Source organism: Theropithecus gelada, chromosome 1 (assembly GCF_003255815.1).
Source record: "Theropithecus gelada isolate Dixy chromosome 1, Tgel_1.0, whole genome shotgun sequence".
Lineage (NCBI taxonomy): Eukaryota > Metazoa > Chordata > Mammalia > Primates > Cercopithecidae > Theropithecus > Theropithecus gelada.
Window position 1 is genome coordinate 206,642,150 of NC_037668.1, and position 14,175 is coordinate 206,656,324.

Sequence of the window (14,175 nt, forward strand, 5' to 3'; positions counted from 1 at the left end):
CAGGATTTGAGCCAGGTAGTTTGCTTCCAGAACCCAGGCGCTCAGCTACTGCACTGTGCTACTTCTCCATGTGTGGTGTAGAAACATGGGGAAAATATTTGTCATGGCAAAATTTTATTTGTTACCTTTGGCATTATTTACAATTATAAAATATTATTCACATATTATAATACCAGTCATGTGGAGTAGTTGGGTAGATAAGTTATTATCATTGCAGAAACTACATATTGCAGAACTAATGTCTTTATAGAAGAGGGACTTTGCTTTTTCTATTCATATGTAAGAGACATACAAGTGCTACTAGTGTACACTATTAACCTTATTCAGAAGGCTAACTACAGGATATCTTCTATGAGGAATTTTATCTACTGTATTTCTCTGGCACACGTGGACGCAATACCTCATTGCTTTTCACTTGTGATGATGTCATTTTTTTATTGCTCTACATCATCTATCCATTGAACATGTTGCTTGATATGTGTCCTCTGTAAGTACATAGCAAGATTCTCAAAGTCAAGAAAAGTATCTTGTAATTTTTTTTTTTTTTTTGGAGATGGACTCTCGCTTTTTCACCAGGCTGGAGTGCAGTGGCGCAATCTCGGCTCACTGCAACCTCCGACTCCCTGGTTCAAGCGATTCTCCTGCCTCAGTCTCCCAAGTACCTGGGATTACAGGCATGCACTACCACACCCAGGTAATTTTTGTATTTTTAGTAGAGACGGGGCTTCACCATCTTGGCCAGGCTGGTCTCGATCTCCTGACCTCGTGTTCCACCCACCTCGGCCTCCCAAAGTGCTGGGATTACAGGCATGAGCCACTGCACCTGGCCCGAGAAGTATCTTGTATTTATATATTGCAATGACTCTTCATACTAAAGCATCATATCCCTCCAGTTCTGAATTTCTCTTGAGCTTCACAATGTTATTCTGAGCATGGAAGCAATATAATTTAACTGTAATTTATAAAGCTGAATAAAGTTGTACATATATAATGCCCAGCAGCAGGTACTTCAAACTCTACATATTCCAAAACTCAAAAAAAAATTTTTCCATCAAATCTGCGCCTCCTCAATATTTTCACCTTCAGTAGCAGAAATTTTTCACCCATGACTTTTCTTTCCCATTCACCAAATTTTAAAATTCCTCCATCACAAATGCCTCTTCTGCCACCTCTTTTTAATTTCCACTAGTCCTGACCATGTGCAGGTCATAATTATCTGCCTCACAGACCACTGCAGTAGTCTTCTAATAGATTGCTCTGAATCCAATTTCTAATTAGTAGAATCCATCCTTTGTATTCCTCCCCATGCTGCATTTCCAAATATTGATATGATGTACTTATTCAATCAAAACAATTTATACAGAATGTAGTCCAAATGCTTTACCGTGGCATTCAAGGCTCTCCATATACTGGACTTGGATTCCTAGCTGGCTAGCTCATTGAGGTTACGAGTATGTTTCTTAAAATATCTGGATAGAGCAGTAAGTTCTCTGTGTCTCTGGAGGTGTGTGTATATTTATGTATACATATTTGTTTTATTGATGGGATCATTAACATTACTGTCATGCATCATGATGGCTTAGCTGGAAATGTTGTCAAATAAAAAACAGGGCCAGACAGTAGCTGAAGTGGCAAAAACACTGTATTCAGGAACTACTGCAGTAAGAGAAAAGAGATCTCAACACAGAGCTGGGCTCAATTCCAAATACAGCATGGACAAGTGAGGATTTAAAGCCAAAGGGGCGTTGGGTCAAGTGGATGGAAACTTACTAATAGGAAACATCAGGGGTGGGAGGGTTCTGATTAAACAGACCTAATAGGATATTTGCTGAAGGCAGGCCAGTGTGGTCAGATACTAATGGTAGAAAATGAAGAATTTGATCAGTTATCGATGGTAATCAGGTATGAAGGGTTGGGGTTTCTCTCTCAATGGCTATAGCAAGACTCTTGCTACCACTCGGTGATTCAGGCTCCACAGGATTGGAAGCCAAGGTCAAAGCCTGATCGGAAAGAAGACTTAGATGAGCCTGACCAAAGTTCAGCCAAGGAGAGTTTCTGCCAGTGTATTCACACTCCGTGTGTGTGTGGTGTGTGTGTCTCTGTACTATTCTAATTTACCAGGCAGGGGCTCCCCGGCCATGAGAGCAGTGTCACCATCTTTTGGGTAGAACAGCAGACACAGAGAAGGCCCACTGTGGACAGTTAACTACCTGGCTCTTTTTTTAGCATGGGAAAGGAAGGAGAGTCCTGATTTTCTTTCAATATTCCTCAGGTATATTGATCTGACCCCCAAATTACATAAGATCTGCAGTGATAAAACCATTACCCAAAAAACTCACTGTCTTTTATCACTTATATCCTCAGCATTATCATCAGCAATTGTCTTAATATAAGTCTGGAGGCAAAAAAAAAGGCTTACACCAAGTAAGCATACAAAAGGGCCAAATACATTGAGCAGCAAAACTCCCAAAGCAGATACCGCCGGAGACCTGCAGGAGCGCTTCCGCAAATCTCGCGAGATAGCAGGCAGCGATGCCTTTTGCTCCGGTTTCTCGTGAGAGCCCGGGGCTTCAGCTTCCCGTTTGCGGAGCCCGCGGCGGCGTTTCCTGGGGCAACAGCAATGGCGGGCTCGCTGTCCGAGCGGTTCTTCTCGCTGGAGCTGCTGGTGGACTGGGTGCGTTTGGAAGCTCGGCTGATGCCGCCCCCCGCTGCCGCAGTGGAGCAGGAGGAAGAAGAGGAGGAAAAGGAGCAGGGGGAGGCCTCGTCGCCGCGCGGTGTGTGCCCCGCCGTGGCCTTCCGCCTGCTGGACTTCCCCACGCTGTTGGTTTACCCTCCTGACGGCCCTGGCGCTCCCGCCCCCGAACCGTGGCCCGGCGTGATCCGCTTTGGTCGCGGCAAGTCCTGCCTCTTCCGCCTGCAGCCTGCTACCCTGCACCGCCGGCTCCTGCGGACCCCGCTTGCCACCTTGCTGCTGCAGCTGCCCCCCGGGCGCCCGACGCCCACCCCACAGCTCCTGGGGGCCTGCGACATTTCGCTGGCCACCGCGGCCCGCAGGGTTGTGGGGCCGGCCGCCTCCGGATGCTCCCACCGTCACCGGGGACGTTTCCCCCTGCATAATCAAGTGGGCGAGCGGACTGGGGATATTGCACTGGCCTACCGCCTGACTGACCTGGGAAGCCGCCTGCTGGGCCAACTTGAGCGGCCCCTCACCGTCACCCCCACAGGAGGCGGAGCGGAGGTCAGTCCCCAAACCCAGCAGGAAAGACAGCAGCTACAGCAGCCAGCCTCACAGCCAAGCCCCAGAGAGGCTGATCGGCCGCTGGGGGAGTTAGAAATCCCAGAGGCACAGAAGGATTTGAAGGAAATGGTTCTCCAAAGTAAGGCTGAATCTGATAATGTGGGTTCTGTGGAGAATAGCAAAACCAGTTCTGTTGTTACATGTTCAAGTGCTGTCAGTGGGAGAAATGTTAGCTCCCTAAATGAGGAAATCACAGAATTGGACATGGAGACCAATATATTTTGCCCTCCTCCTTTGTATTACACTAACTTGACCCAAGAAAAACCGCCCCCTGCACAGGCTAAAATCACCATTGAGCCTCAAATGAATGTACCTGAGGAATTGGATGGTGCTTCTCCTGAAAAAAAGCGTGTAAATCCCCCAACAGACAGGAGTTGTCTAAAACATCCAAGTTCTGCAACACAAGAGCATCCTCCAGTGCTTGTAAATCCTCCACATATTCAGGATATAGGAGCAACTAATCAAACATGTCAAACTGAACAAAATAGAATTAATACAATAAGACAGTTGCCTTTGTTAAATGCTTTGTTAGTTGAGTTGTCGTTGTTGTATGACCAACCTGTGACAAGTCCTGCTCATATACATCCTCACCTAGCCTGGTTATACAGGACCGAGGATAAGAAGTCACCCGAATCTTCTGCCAAATCCACATGCCAGTCTGAATCCAAGAAGGATAAGCGTTCTATGGGGGGATGTGAGAAGTCAGTGAGTCTTCAGTATAAAAAGAGCCAAATTGAAAACTGTAAGAAAGATAAATATTCTGAAAAGAGCAGTGGTACCTTCCAAAAAAGAGTTCCAAAAGGGAGGCTACTTTATGGCTTAACAAATACATTAAGACTACGTTTAAAGCTGACAAATCCTGATATGTTGGTGGTACATGAAAAAAGAGAACTATATAGAAAATCACAGTCACAAATGTTGGGTACAAAATTCAGAATTCCATCATCCAAAGTTAAACTAGTAAGCTCTGCAGAACAAAGTCAGGAGCCACAACTGCCTAAAGATGAGTATTTAGATTCAGATGCATCTTTTACTGAAAATAGTGATACCTCAAGACAAATCAGTGGAGTTTTTGGTGATCCCAGAACAAGTAAAGAAACTAAACTGAAATATGCAACTGAAAAAAAGACAGTTGATTGTAGTAAAAATAGAATCAATAATGTTTCATTGGAAGAAGTTGTGAGTCCTGCAAATTCCATTATTCCAGAAAGGCTTACCCCTACAAATATTTTGGGAGGAAATGTGGAAATGAAAATCCGAAGTCCGTGTGTTTTCCAACAGGATGCTGTTGTTGACAGAATTGTAGATAAAGGAATAGGTATTAGACAAGTCAAAACCACAGATAATGACATTCTTATGGCTGATGTAAGTGACAATAGACCAGATAAGAATAGTTGCTATGAAAACATCTCAGAACTAAAGTATTCAGATGACTTGTCTAGCCCTTGCTATTCTGAAGATTTCTGTACCACTGAGGACACCAGCAGAAGTAAAGCTCATGATAGCAGTTCAAGGACAGAAAATCCAAAACATAGTCAATATACAAGGAAGTCTAGTGAAACAAGAGTGTCCAAAAAGAAAGCTAGTAGTGACAAGAGTTCTATCCTTAGTCCACCTTTTTCAGCTGGGTCACCTGTCCACTCATACAGAAAATGTCATATTTCAAAGACTCAGGATAAAAGTTTGGAGGAAGCATCTAGCATCTCGGCTAGTGATTTATCTTCATCACATTGGACTGGCGAGAAAGAAAACCGGATAGATCAAAACAGTATGCACAATTCTAAAATTACAAAGAGAGGTCAAGACATCTCTGTTAAAACCAGAAGTAGTTGGAAATCTTTAGAAAAAAGCCAGTCACCACGAACATCCCAAGTGAGTTCTTACCTGCCTTCAAATGTGTCCGAACTAGAACTTAATGTCCTGGATAGCAGTACATCAGATCACTTTGAAGAAGACAGTGATGATGTTGGTTCACTAAATATTTCCAAGCAATGCAAAGATATTTGTGAATTATTAATAAATAAACTTCCAGGATACACAGTGTAAAAACACATGCTTTTAAAAAACTTTCAACAACCTATGTGTACTGTTAGTGAAAAAAATTTTAAAGCTGTTTTAGTTCATGAATTATGTGAATAATTTTTTAAAGAAATATGAATGTTACTCCTTTGATGTTTAAATAGTATTCTACCATTAAATCTGATAATATTGACTATTAAATCATATAAACAGATTTCTTTTTAAATTGTTTAATCATAAGAATAAAAGTATATCTTTCTAAATTGTCTCTCAAAGTGTCTACAGTATTCATCATTCTAAAGCTGACTTCATGCACAGCACTGAAAAAAGAAGGCTAGTGAGTAAGGACAGCCTCAAATTTTAATTGGAACAAATTATTTAACAAATATAGAAGACTTACTGTGTTAGATGCAGAAAGATGCAGAATCTCTCTATGATAGAGCCCTTGCTGTGTTAGAGCTTACAGTTGTATGTAGATAAGAAGTCTTCTTGACATATACATATCCCATGTCCCCAATAGGTGAAGTTGCTTTTATATGCTGTCATAGTGCTCTGCACCTTTTCTTTGAAAACCACAATTTGTGTAATTACTTAAAGTTTGTCTTCCACTAGCCTTCAGTTGTGTGATGGGATCATATTTGCTACACATCAGTATATTTTTGTATCTAGCACAATTCCTGGCATGTGGCTGCAATGCAATAAAAACATTTGTTGAAAAAAATGAAGCCCAGGCATTTAAAATACCTAATGGGAGGGTTTAGAGTGAAGCAGCAAAAATAAGCAGATGCCCTAAAAATAAACCTGCAGAAAATCCTTATTGGAGATATGTTTGACTGTAATATTTTTGTTTTGCTTGATATAAATAGCCTTCAGGTGTTCTCTGAAATATTTGGAAAGGAGAACTTAAAAAGGTGTCTTTCTATACAGTTTCTGATATAGGAGTTCAGTTTCTTGTCATTTCAGTTTGTTCAATGGTTATTTTTAGTGTATGAAAATTTGTTTTTATGAAATCCAGTGATAATTTATAATTTATTCCATTGGTTTTATATTTAGACTTTATTCTGTGTTCAAATATTTACATATATTTTCTTCTAGCTGTGTTATACTTTAATTTTTAGACTTTTAAATATAACATTTTTGAATGTATGAAGTGAGGTTCTAATTTCCTTTCTTTACAGGTAATTAATTATATAGGTATTCTGAATGATCATAATACTAGAATATAGATAGATGGTAAAAAGAGAGAAGAGGATGTTACATTTTGGGGAGCAATATGAATGAAAGAATGATGATGGGAATGAGCCTGATATATTTATGGGACAATTTAAAATATTATCTTGAGTAGAATGATAGATTCATGCTACAGAGTGGTAGAAAGGACATTTGTTGAGCAAGGAAAGTGCCAGATTACAGACAGCCTCAAATGCTAAGCATAATAACAGAGTTCTAAAAAATAGGAACAACAGATGATTTTAGGTTATAAATGAGCACTAGTAAGTAGTCATGACGTTTTGAATATTTTAAATTATTGAAAATAATAAGCAGAGAAATTATATCTGTAAAATTTTTGAATTGAAAGGTTTCTATGGCTAGTGGCTATGATCTTAATTTTTCTAAAATACAAAGCATATAGTATAACATTTCACAAAATCAAAATATTTTAATGCCAGGTATTGTAACTAGATGTTTAATGATGTCAACTGTGTAAATTGTTTAATAGCAATTTGTCATTACTATGGAAGAGACAATAAAAATATAAGCAATATCAGAATCATCAAAGAAATAATTCCTTATAAACCAACGTTTTATTTGGTAGAGAGTAAGTCATTGTCTGTGGTAAGAATAGGTAAAATGATTAATTTAGCATGTCTAAGGTACAACAAGACCAAAGAAGTAATGCATTTTAAATTACAAAACTGAGCAGCTGAATCTGCTTCTCTTTGAGTTAATCCATGAATACTTATTTCTAGAATTGTGATAATTGTTTCTTCTAGTCTAATTCTAGTGAAAAATATCTGTTTTCATGTATTTAGTGCTTCCTATTACATTCTACAAATTCTAGTCCATGTTTTAATTCTACAATCTATAAGCTTATTTTAAGAGAATTTTGTAATATATACTATTCATGGAGACTTATTTATCTCCTTAATTGCTTCAAATTATTGAAACATGAAATAGTATTTCAAGTCACAAGTAAGGGAGACTGTCATTTCATTATAAAATCAAGCTATTGCAAACCTTCCAAAAGGTCTTCTGAATAGCATGGGTATTAAACTGCTATGGACAAAGCTGAGTAGGAGAGGGTCTAAAATGCAAAGTGAGCCGCAGAAAAGATGTTAAGACCTACCTCTATGTAATATTGAATGTTTATAGCTTAGGAACCAACCGCCAATAATAAACCCTCTGAACCGTCCTATAAACATTTGCAGAGGGCTGTGCAGATGCATAGAATATACACTGGGTTTTTTCCCTTCAGTCATATGCATGCTATTGATGACATTTTCAGATGCAGAGAACAATGATATTAAACTTCTGTCATGCAATTATTATGGCTTTGTGCTGAGAGCCACCCCTTTACATGTCAATTAATTTAGATTTTTCTTCATGTACAAGCAGTGAATTTAGTATGGAATTATAGTTAGGAACCAGACTTTTATTGGTAGCAAAATACAGGTCAAGACTGTTAATTTAAAAACCCAACTTTTAAATTACCACACTGTGTTGTTGGCAAGGCAAATAAATTTCATAGCAAAGCAACATATAAATAATATTTAAATTTGCTGCATCAAACTGTCCTTAGGCCTAGAGAAAGTCATTCTTCAGGCTGTTTATGTTTTAATTCAGATTTAAATATTTAGGGAGTTGTATAGAATGACAATATATAGGCCAAAACTTGCTGAGTCATTCTTTTCTTATTTTTAACTTAAAACAATACAAGGAAAACTTTACTTGGTCAAGGACTAAGGCTTTCTTAAGTGATTTTCTCTGGAGACCTAAGTGTCCTGCCAGGAAGTAACAGACTTCAGGAGCATCTTCATTAGCTTGGAGTGCCAAGCCATAGTGTTAGAAGTATTTCCTTATTTTTAAAAACTCTTCTCAGATCTCTGTTATACTGAACTGTACTCATTCTAGAAAAAAAATTATAAAACGTAGATAAGAGGTTTTGCTTCAAAATTGCGTACTAAGGAAAGGTTATAGTGTTTTCCTTACAAAATTCCACTGAAATGACCGATGTAAAAATATGAATGCACCCAAAGCAGCCCTGGAAAACAAAAATGCCGGTGGTGGACAACACACCCAGTTTGAGGAACTTCTGGAAGACACAAAGCAGTTGGGATTATGTTGATGAAAAAACTGGTTACAAATCCACTCTTCAACACAGCCCCATGAGAGTGCTTCTGGAGAAATGAGAAGATGGTATCTTCCAACAGAGCCCCAGATTAAGTTCAAGCTGGTCAGCAGGGCTTGGGCACAGAAACAGGTTAAGGGACAACAGAGGGAAAAGCAGAACCCTGAGGACAGGGAAGAAGCTGGGGTGGGCTCAAGATTATCTACTAGAATAAGTGTTGGGACCAAAGAGAAAAACTATTTTTCAACTTTGACACCAAAACATATATTCAAACTGTCTCAATGTTATTGGAGAGACTACTAACCCTCATGCAAATTAAAGTGGTATAAGCCTGGTCATTGGAGGCAGACAAATGGCGTTTGCATCCTTGATTATTTTACTCCTTGGAGACTTTCTTCATTATAGAATTGGTTTCAGGATTGAGTCAAATAACATATATAGCATATATAACAGTGAGTGTGAGTGAGTGTTAGATGATGTATTTAGTGATATTACAGAGAATGCACCGTGGTGTCTTATTCCAGCCTAGGGGGATGTATTTTCAATTAAAACTTCAGTCAAGAAATCAACTCTTCCTTCCAGAAGGTTTAAACAACTTTCCTATAGCATAGCAAGGCAAAAGAAGTCCATGATGATAAAAGAGGCAGCACAGATTTCTGGCCAGGGAAGAAGACTTTAAGTCACAGAGCAGAGCCACAAAACCAAGCAGAAGAAGTATCTCAAAATAGTAAGCAAAATGGGGCATCTAGCTTTGTGCAGAGTACTTTGTGCAGAGTACTCAGGAGAGGGGACTACAAAATGTCCTTTATACAGAAAGAAAGGAAACACTGATCCAGGTCCCCAGTAAAGACAAAATGTTCTAAAAGAGTAAGAAAGTGGTGTATCAGTGCTGGGAAGCATACGTTTCCCTGCAAACCTAGGTAAGTAGCCCCTCCTATAGGAGGTTGTTTTAAAACCTCCTAAACAATTTGTTTTCCTGTTTATATATTCCATGTTTTTTCATAGTAGGTACACAATAAATGTTTATTCTTTCCTTTGAATACCTTGAGGACTGGGGTGGGGATGGGGTGAGTGGGGAAGGAGCTGTCATAATGCATCATGATAAAATAGGTACAAACTTACAGAACAAGTTGGGAAGGGATGAGACTTAGCTTTCAGGCCAGATACTGTAAGTAGTGAAGTGCTTGGTAGCAGAAATCCATGAAAATATTTGGGTTTTAAATCGAAAGGAAGTTTGTGCTTTCCAGGAACAGGGCAGCACAGGAAATTAGATGAGCTCCTGAGCAATAGTGAGACAAGGTAACAACTGAAGGTCATATTCAGAAAGAACATGGAAGAGAAGAGGTCCCTAAGTCAGTAAGTCAGTTGGTTACTGCAGGATCAGAAACCTACTTGTAGCTTGACTATTTAGATACTCTATGTTGTGTCCCTTTCTATGTGCTTCTTGGTTCTTTTTCAAGGATCTTCTAGTTGATCCATATGAGCAATAGGAAATGACTTTGGTTGTGGCTCATAATTGAGCAGAAATCCTAAAGGGGGTGCGGCATACCCCTAGAGTCTACATTATCAAAAGACTGAGAAAAAATATATAGGGGCTTTTAGAAAAATCCCTTCTTTCTACCCAAAGATTTTTCCTTCAGCTTTTCTTCACCAAAGACCTTGGAGCACTTCACATTTTGTTTTATTAAGGGAAGCTGTTCAATCACAGAGAGTCTCACACCCATCAGCTGTCTTGAGTACTGTATCTCATTACTTAACGATTTCAGCATCAACCTTGTGGAGGGAATTGGGACTGAATTCTGGCCTCAGAATGACATAACAAATAGTGGATTGCTTTAGATACAGAGGAGTCTATTGTCAAAAGAGTTGGCCTGAAAATTGTTTCTTGCATATTCAGCCTTTTTAAGACTATTTCTGAGTACTCTGGGATAGTGTTTGTTAACCTGAGGTAAAAGATCTTTGTAATCTCCTGAGAAAGTCCAGCATGGGTGACAAAAGTGAGACTCCATCTCCACAAAAAAAAAAAAAAAAGGAAGTCCTGAGTATGAAGATGCATGCTTCTTGTTAGCAAAGTACTCTATATCCTTGATATTCTCTGTAATAGCCAGAAGCCAAGTATGTCGGAGGGCAGAACTTACATTTTCAGGGGAAACTATTCTAGTGCTTCTTTTCTGCAGTGATTTCTTGGTGCCCTCTTCCTACCTCACTGATCACAGTGTGAGTTCCGACTGTCCGCCTCTAAAAACCAGTGTGAGAGGCAGGATCTTACTAAAATTATGGCTTCATTTTTCATTGGCAAATAGGATTGCTAATAAAAAAAAGTAATTTGTTGATGTGTTGTTTTCATTAATTTTAACACTAATGTCTTCTTATACTGAATAGCACTTTACAACTTATGAAGGACTTCCACTATCTCACTTCATCTTTACCAGAACCCTGTGAGCTAAGTATTAATATAGATGAGGAAACAGGCTGTTTTCCATATTCATTGCCTTTCTCACTTTCATAGAGAAACTGAAAGACTTTCAGCATAAATCTCAGAAAAATAATGTTCCTTTAATCCTTATAATATCATTTCCAGAATCAGAGTCTATCAATAGATTAAATTCCAGTTTATTTTATTTTATTTTGTTGTGTTATGATAAGAACATTTAACATGAGATCTATGCTTCTAGCAAATTTTTAAGCATACAATTCATTCTTGTTGACTGTAGGCACAGCAGCTCTCTAGAGCTTATTAATCTTGCTTGACTGACACTTTATGCCCAATGATTAATAATTTCCCATATCCCCCTCACCTCAGCCCCCGACAACCCCATTCCATCCTTTGATTTTACACATCTGACTATTTTAGATGCCTTGAGCAGAGGACCCACCTAAGCAATGCCTGGACTCCTGACCCATGAACGATATCAGAAAACATGGCTATTGTTTTAAGCTGCTAATTTGTTATGCAGCAATGGAAAAATAATGCAAGTGGCCAATAAAAAACACCATGGCAAATCAAGATGGGGAGACTTTGAAAGAAAGGAAAAAGCTTTATATTTTAGGTACTTTAAAAAAGATCCCTTAGATCGAGACCATCCTGGCTAACATGGTGAAACCCCGTCTCTACTAAAAAATACAAAAAACTAGCCGGGCGCGGTGGCGGGCGCCTGTAGTCCCAGCTACTCGGAAGGCTGAGGCAGGAGAATGGCGTGAACCCGGGAGGCGGAGCTTGCAGTGAGCAGAGATCCGGCCACTGCACTCCAGCCTGGGCGGCAGAGCGAGACTCCGTCTCAAAAAAAAAAAAAAAAAAAAAAAAAAAAAGATCCCTTTTTGTTCCTTTTTTGAGCAATAAGGTCTACATTTTCATTTTTGATGGAGTGCCACAAATTGTATTGCTGGCCCTGGTTGTTACTCCAAGCTGGTAGAGGCAAATCCAATTGCTTACAGGTTTTCCATTGTGTTATCCAAGTACATATAGTATTTGGCACTACCTTTGTGGGCATAGTTGATGTGTATCATACTGGAGCATACTCTGTTGGGGGCTACACATTTTCTCTTTAGAATCTAGAACATTATCTTTAAAATTTTAATTTGACAGTCTGAACTAAAATGCCTACATTTCACACTACTGACAAATTTGGCTTCTAACACTTGTATACAGGATTACTCATAGTAACTCTTGGGAGGTAGAGCTAATGTGATTCTGCATACAGTATTTTCAGTACATAACATGAAATTATTGAACAATACATAACCATTTATTAACTGTCTCTATTCGTGTCAGTTACGGTGATTTCCAAGGATTTTTATAAAGATTGACTTTCTTCATAATGTTTCTTTAGCACTAGTTGCAGACTTCTATAGTAGTGCTATGCCCTTCAAATGGGTTGTTTTGGAGATGTTCTTGGGATATGTAAGTATAACCAGTATGGCCCCCTGCACTAGTGTGGGGTATAAATATAACAATCCCCCTTTTACATTCCAGTGGATTATTCTAACTCCATATATTTATGTTAGCAGGAAATCCAGCACCAAGTTTTTATGAACCCCATCATCCTAAATGGTCCAAGATCCTGAGAAGCTTACTTGGCCTTATTTGCTTGGTTGCTCTTGCTTACAAATGCCAGGCCATGTGATCTGCCCACCAATTAGGCTTAGTTTTCAACTGCTGTGGCTTCTATTGCTGTGACACAGTGTTGCATCTAAAGACCAGTTGCCTCCCTGGTTCTGTTTGCCACACAGATCTCCAAGGTACAAGTGATTATGGTTTTTACTGACAAGCTAACATTAATGGGGTGGCTGGGTCTGGAGTTGTCTTAAAGGCCTTCTTCATGATGCTCTATATATTCTGTGTGGAATAAGGATCACTAGTACAGGTTGTTACTTTCCTCGTTTTCTTTGGGTTTTTAAGGTCCTTTCCTACAAGAGAACTTTGACTGACATTATCCTAAAACCTCAGAGTTCCTAATAATTCTAATCATCTAAAGAGAAAGGGTCATGGGCTTTATCTTATTCCTCACTGAAGCCTACTTAACGCCATGCAAATTTACTTTCCCTCTCTCCATTTCCACCAAATCACAAAAAGAATCTGAGATCTGTAGGCCAATAGATGTTGTCTTAGTTCATTTATGCTGCTATAACAGCATACCACAGACCGGGAATTTAGATGAACTGAAGTTTATTGGCTCACAGTTCTGGAGGCTAAGAAGTACAAGATTGAGGGGCTGGCACTTGAAGAGGGACTTCTGCTGCATCATAACATGGCCAAAGGTGAGTGACTGAGAGTCTAAAGGGGGACAAACTCATCTTTTTATAAGGAACCCATTCCCATGATAATGACATGACATTATTCATGAGGACAGAGCCCTCATGGCCTAACTACCTCTTAAACATCCCTCTTCCTAGTACCATTCCAATGGCAATAAATTTCAACATGAGTTTGGAAGGCGACAAATGTTCAACCCATAACATATGTTATACTACTTCTATTTACATAACCAAGAGTGACCTTTAGAGTGTTATGGGAAGAGTCCAAGAACCTTTTTTTGCAGAGTTTTCTGTGTCCTCTTATGGAAATGCAGTTGGCAGTGCTAACTTAAATAAATAAAATTTGGTTTACCTGCACCAACTACCTGTACAGATGTGTATGTTGAGAATGTCTTATTTAATTTTTTTCTCCCTAATCACTAGCAAGGAGGCTAGCACAGTGCCTTCACAAAACATATTGTCTCGGTTCATTTGTGCTGGTATAATAAAATACCACAGACTGGGTAATTTATTTTAAAAACGGAAATTTATTTCTCACAGTTCTGAAGGCTGGGAGTCTAATATCCTGGCACCAGAAGGTTCAGTGTCTGGTGAGGACTCAATCTCCAATTCCAAGATGGTACTATGTTTCTGTATCCTCTGGAGAGGATGAATACTGGGTCCTTATATGGAAGAAGGGGCAGAAGACGAAGAGAGATGAACTCCCTTCTCAGGCCCTTTCATAAGGGCACCTAATTCTATTTATGACATGACT

General features: G+C 39.3%; 1 protein-coding gene across 1 annotated transcript; it reads left to right on the top strand.

Annotated features, from left to right (window-relative positions):
- The first annotated feature begins 2,074 nt into the window (after positions 1 to 2,074).
- MAP10 (microtubule associated protein 10) lies at positions 2,075 to 5,575 on the top strand. The gene has a single exon (XM_025354101.1). It carries the CDS (start codon positions 2,621 to 2,623, stop codon positions 5,342 to 5,344), a length of 2,724 nt encoding a protein of 907 aa, XP_025209886.1. The 5' UTR covers positions 2,075 to 2,620; the 3' UTR covers positions 5,345 to 5,575.
- Positions 5,576 to 14,175: the final 8,600 nt, after the last annotated feature.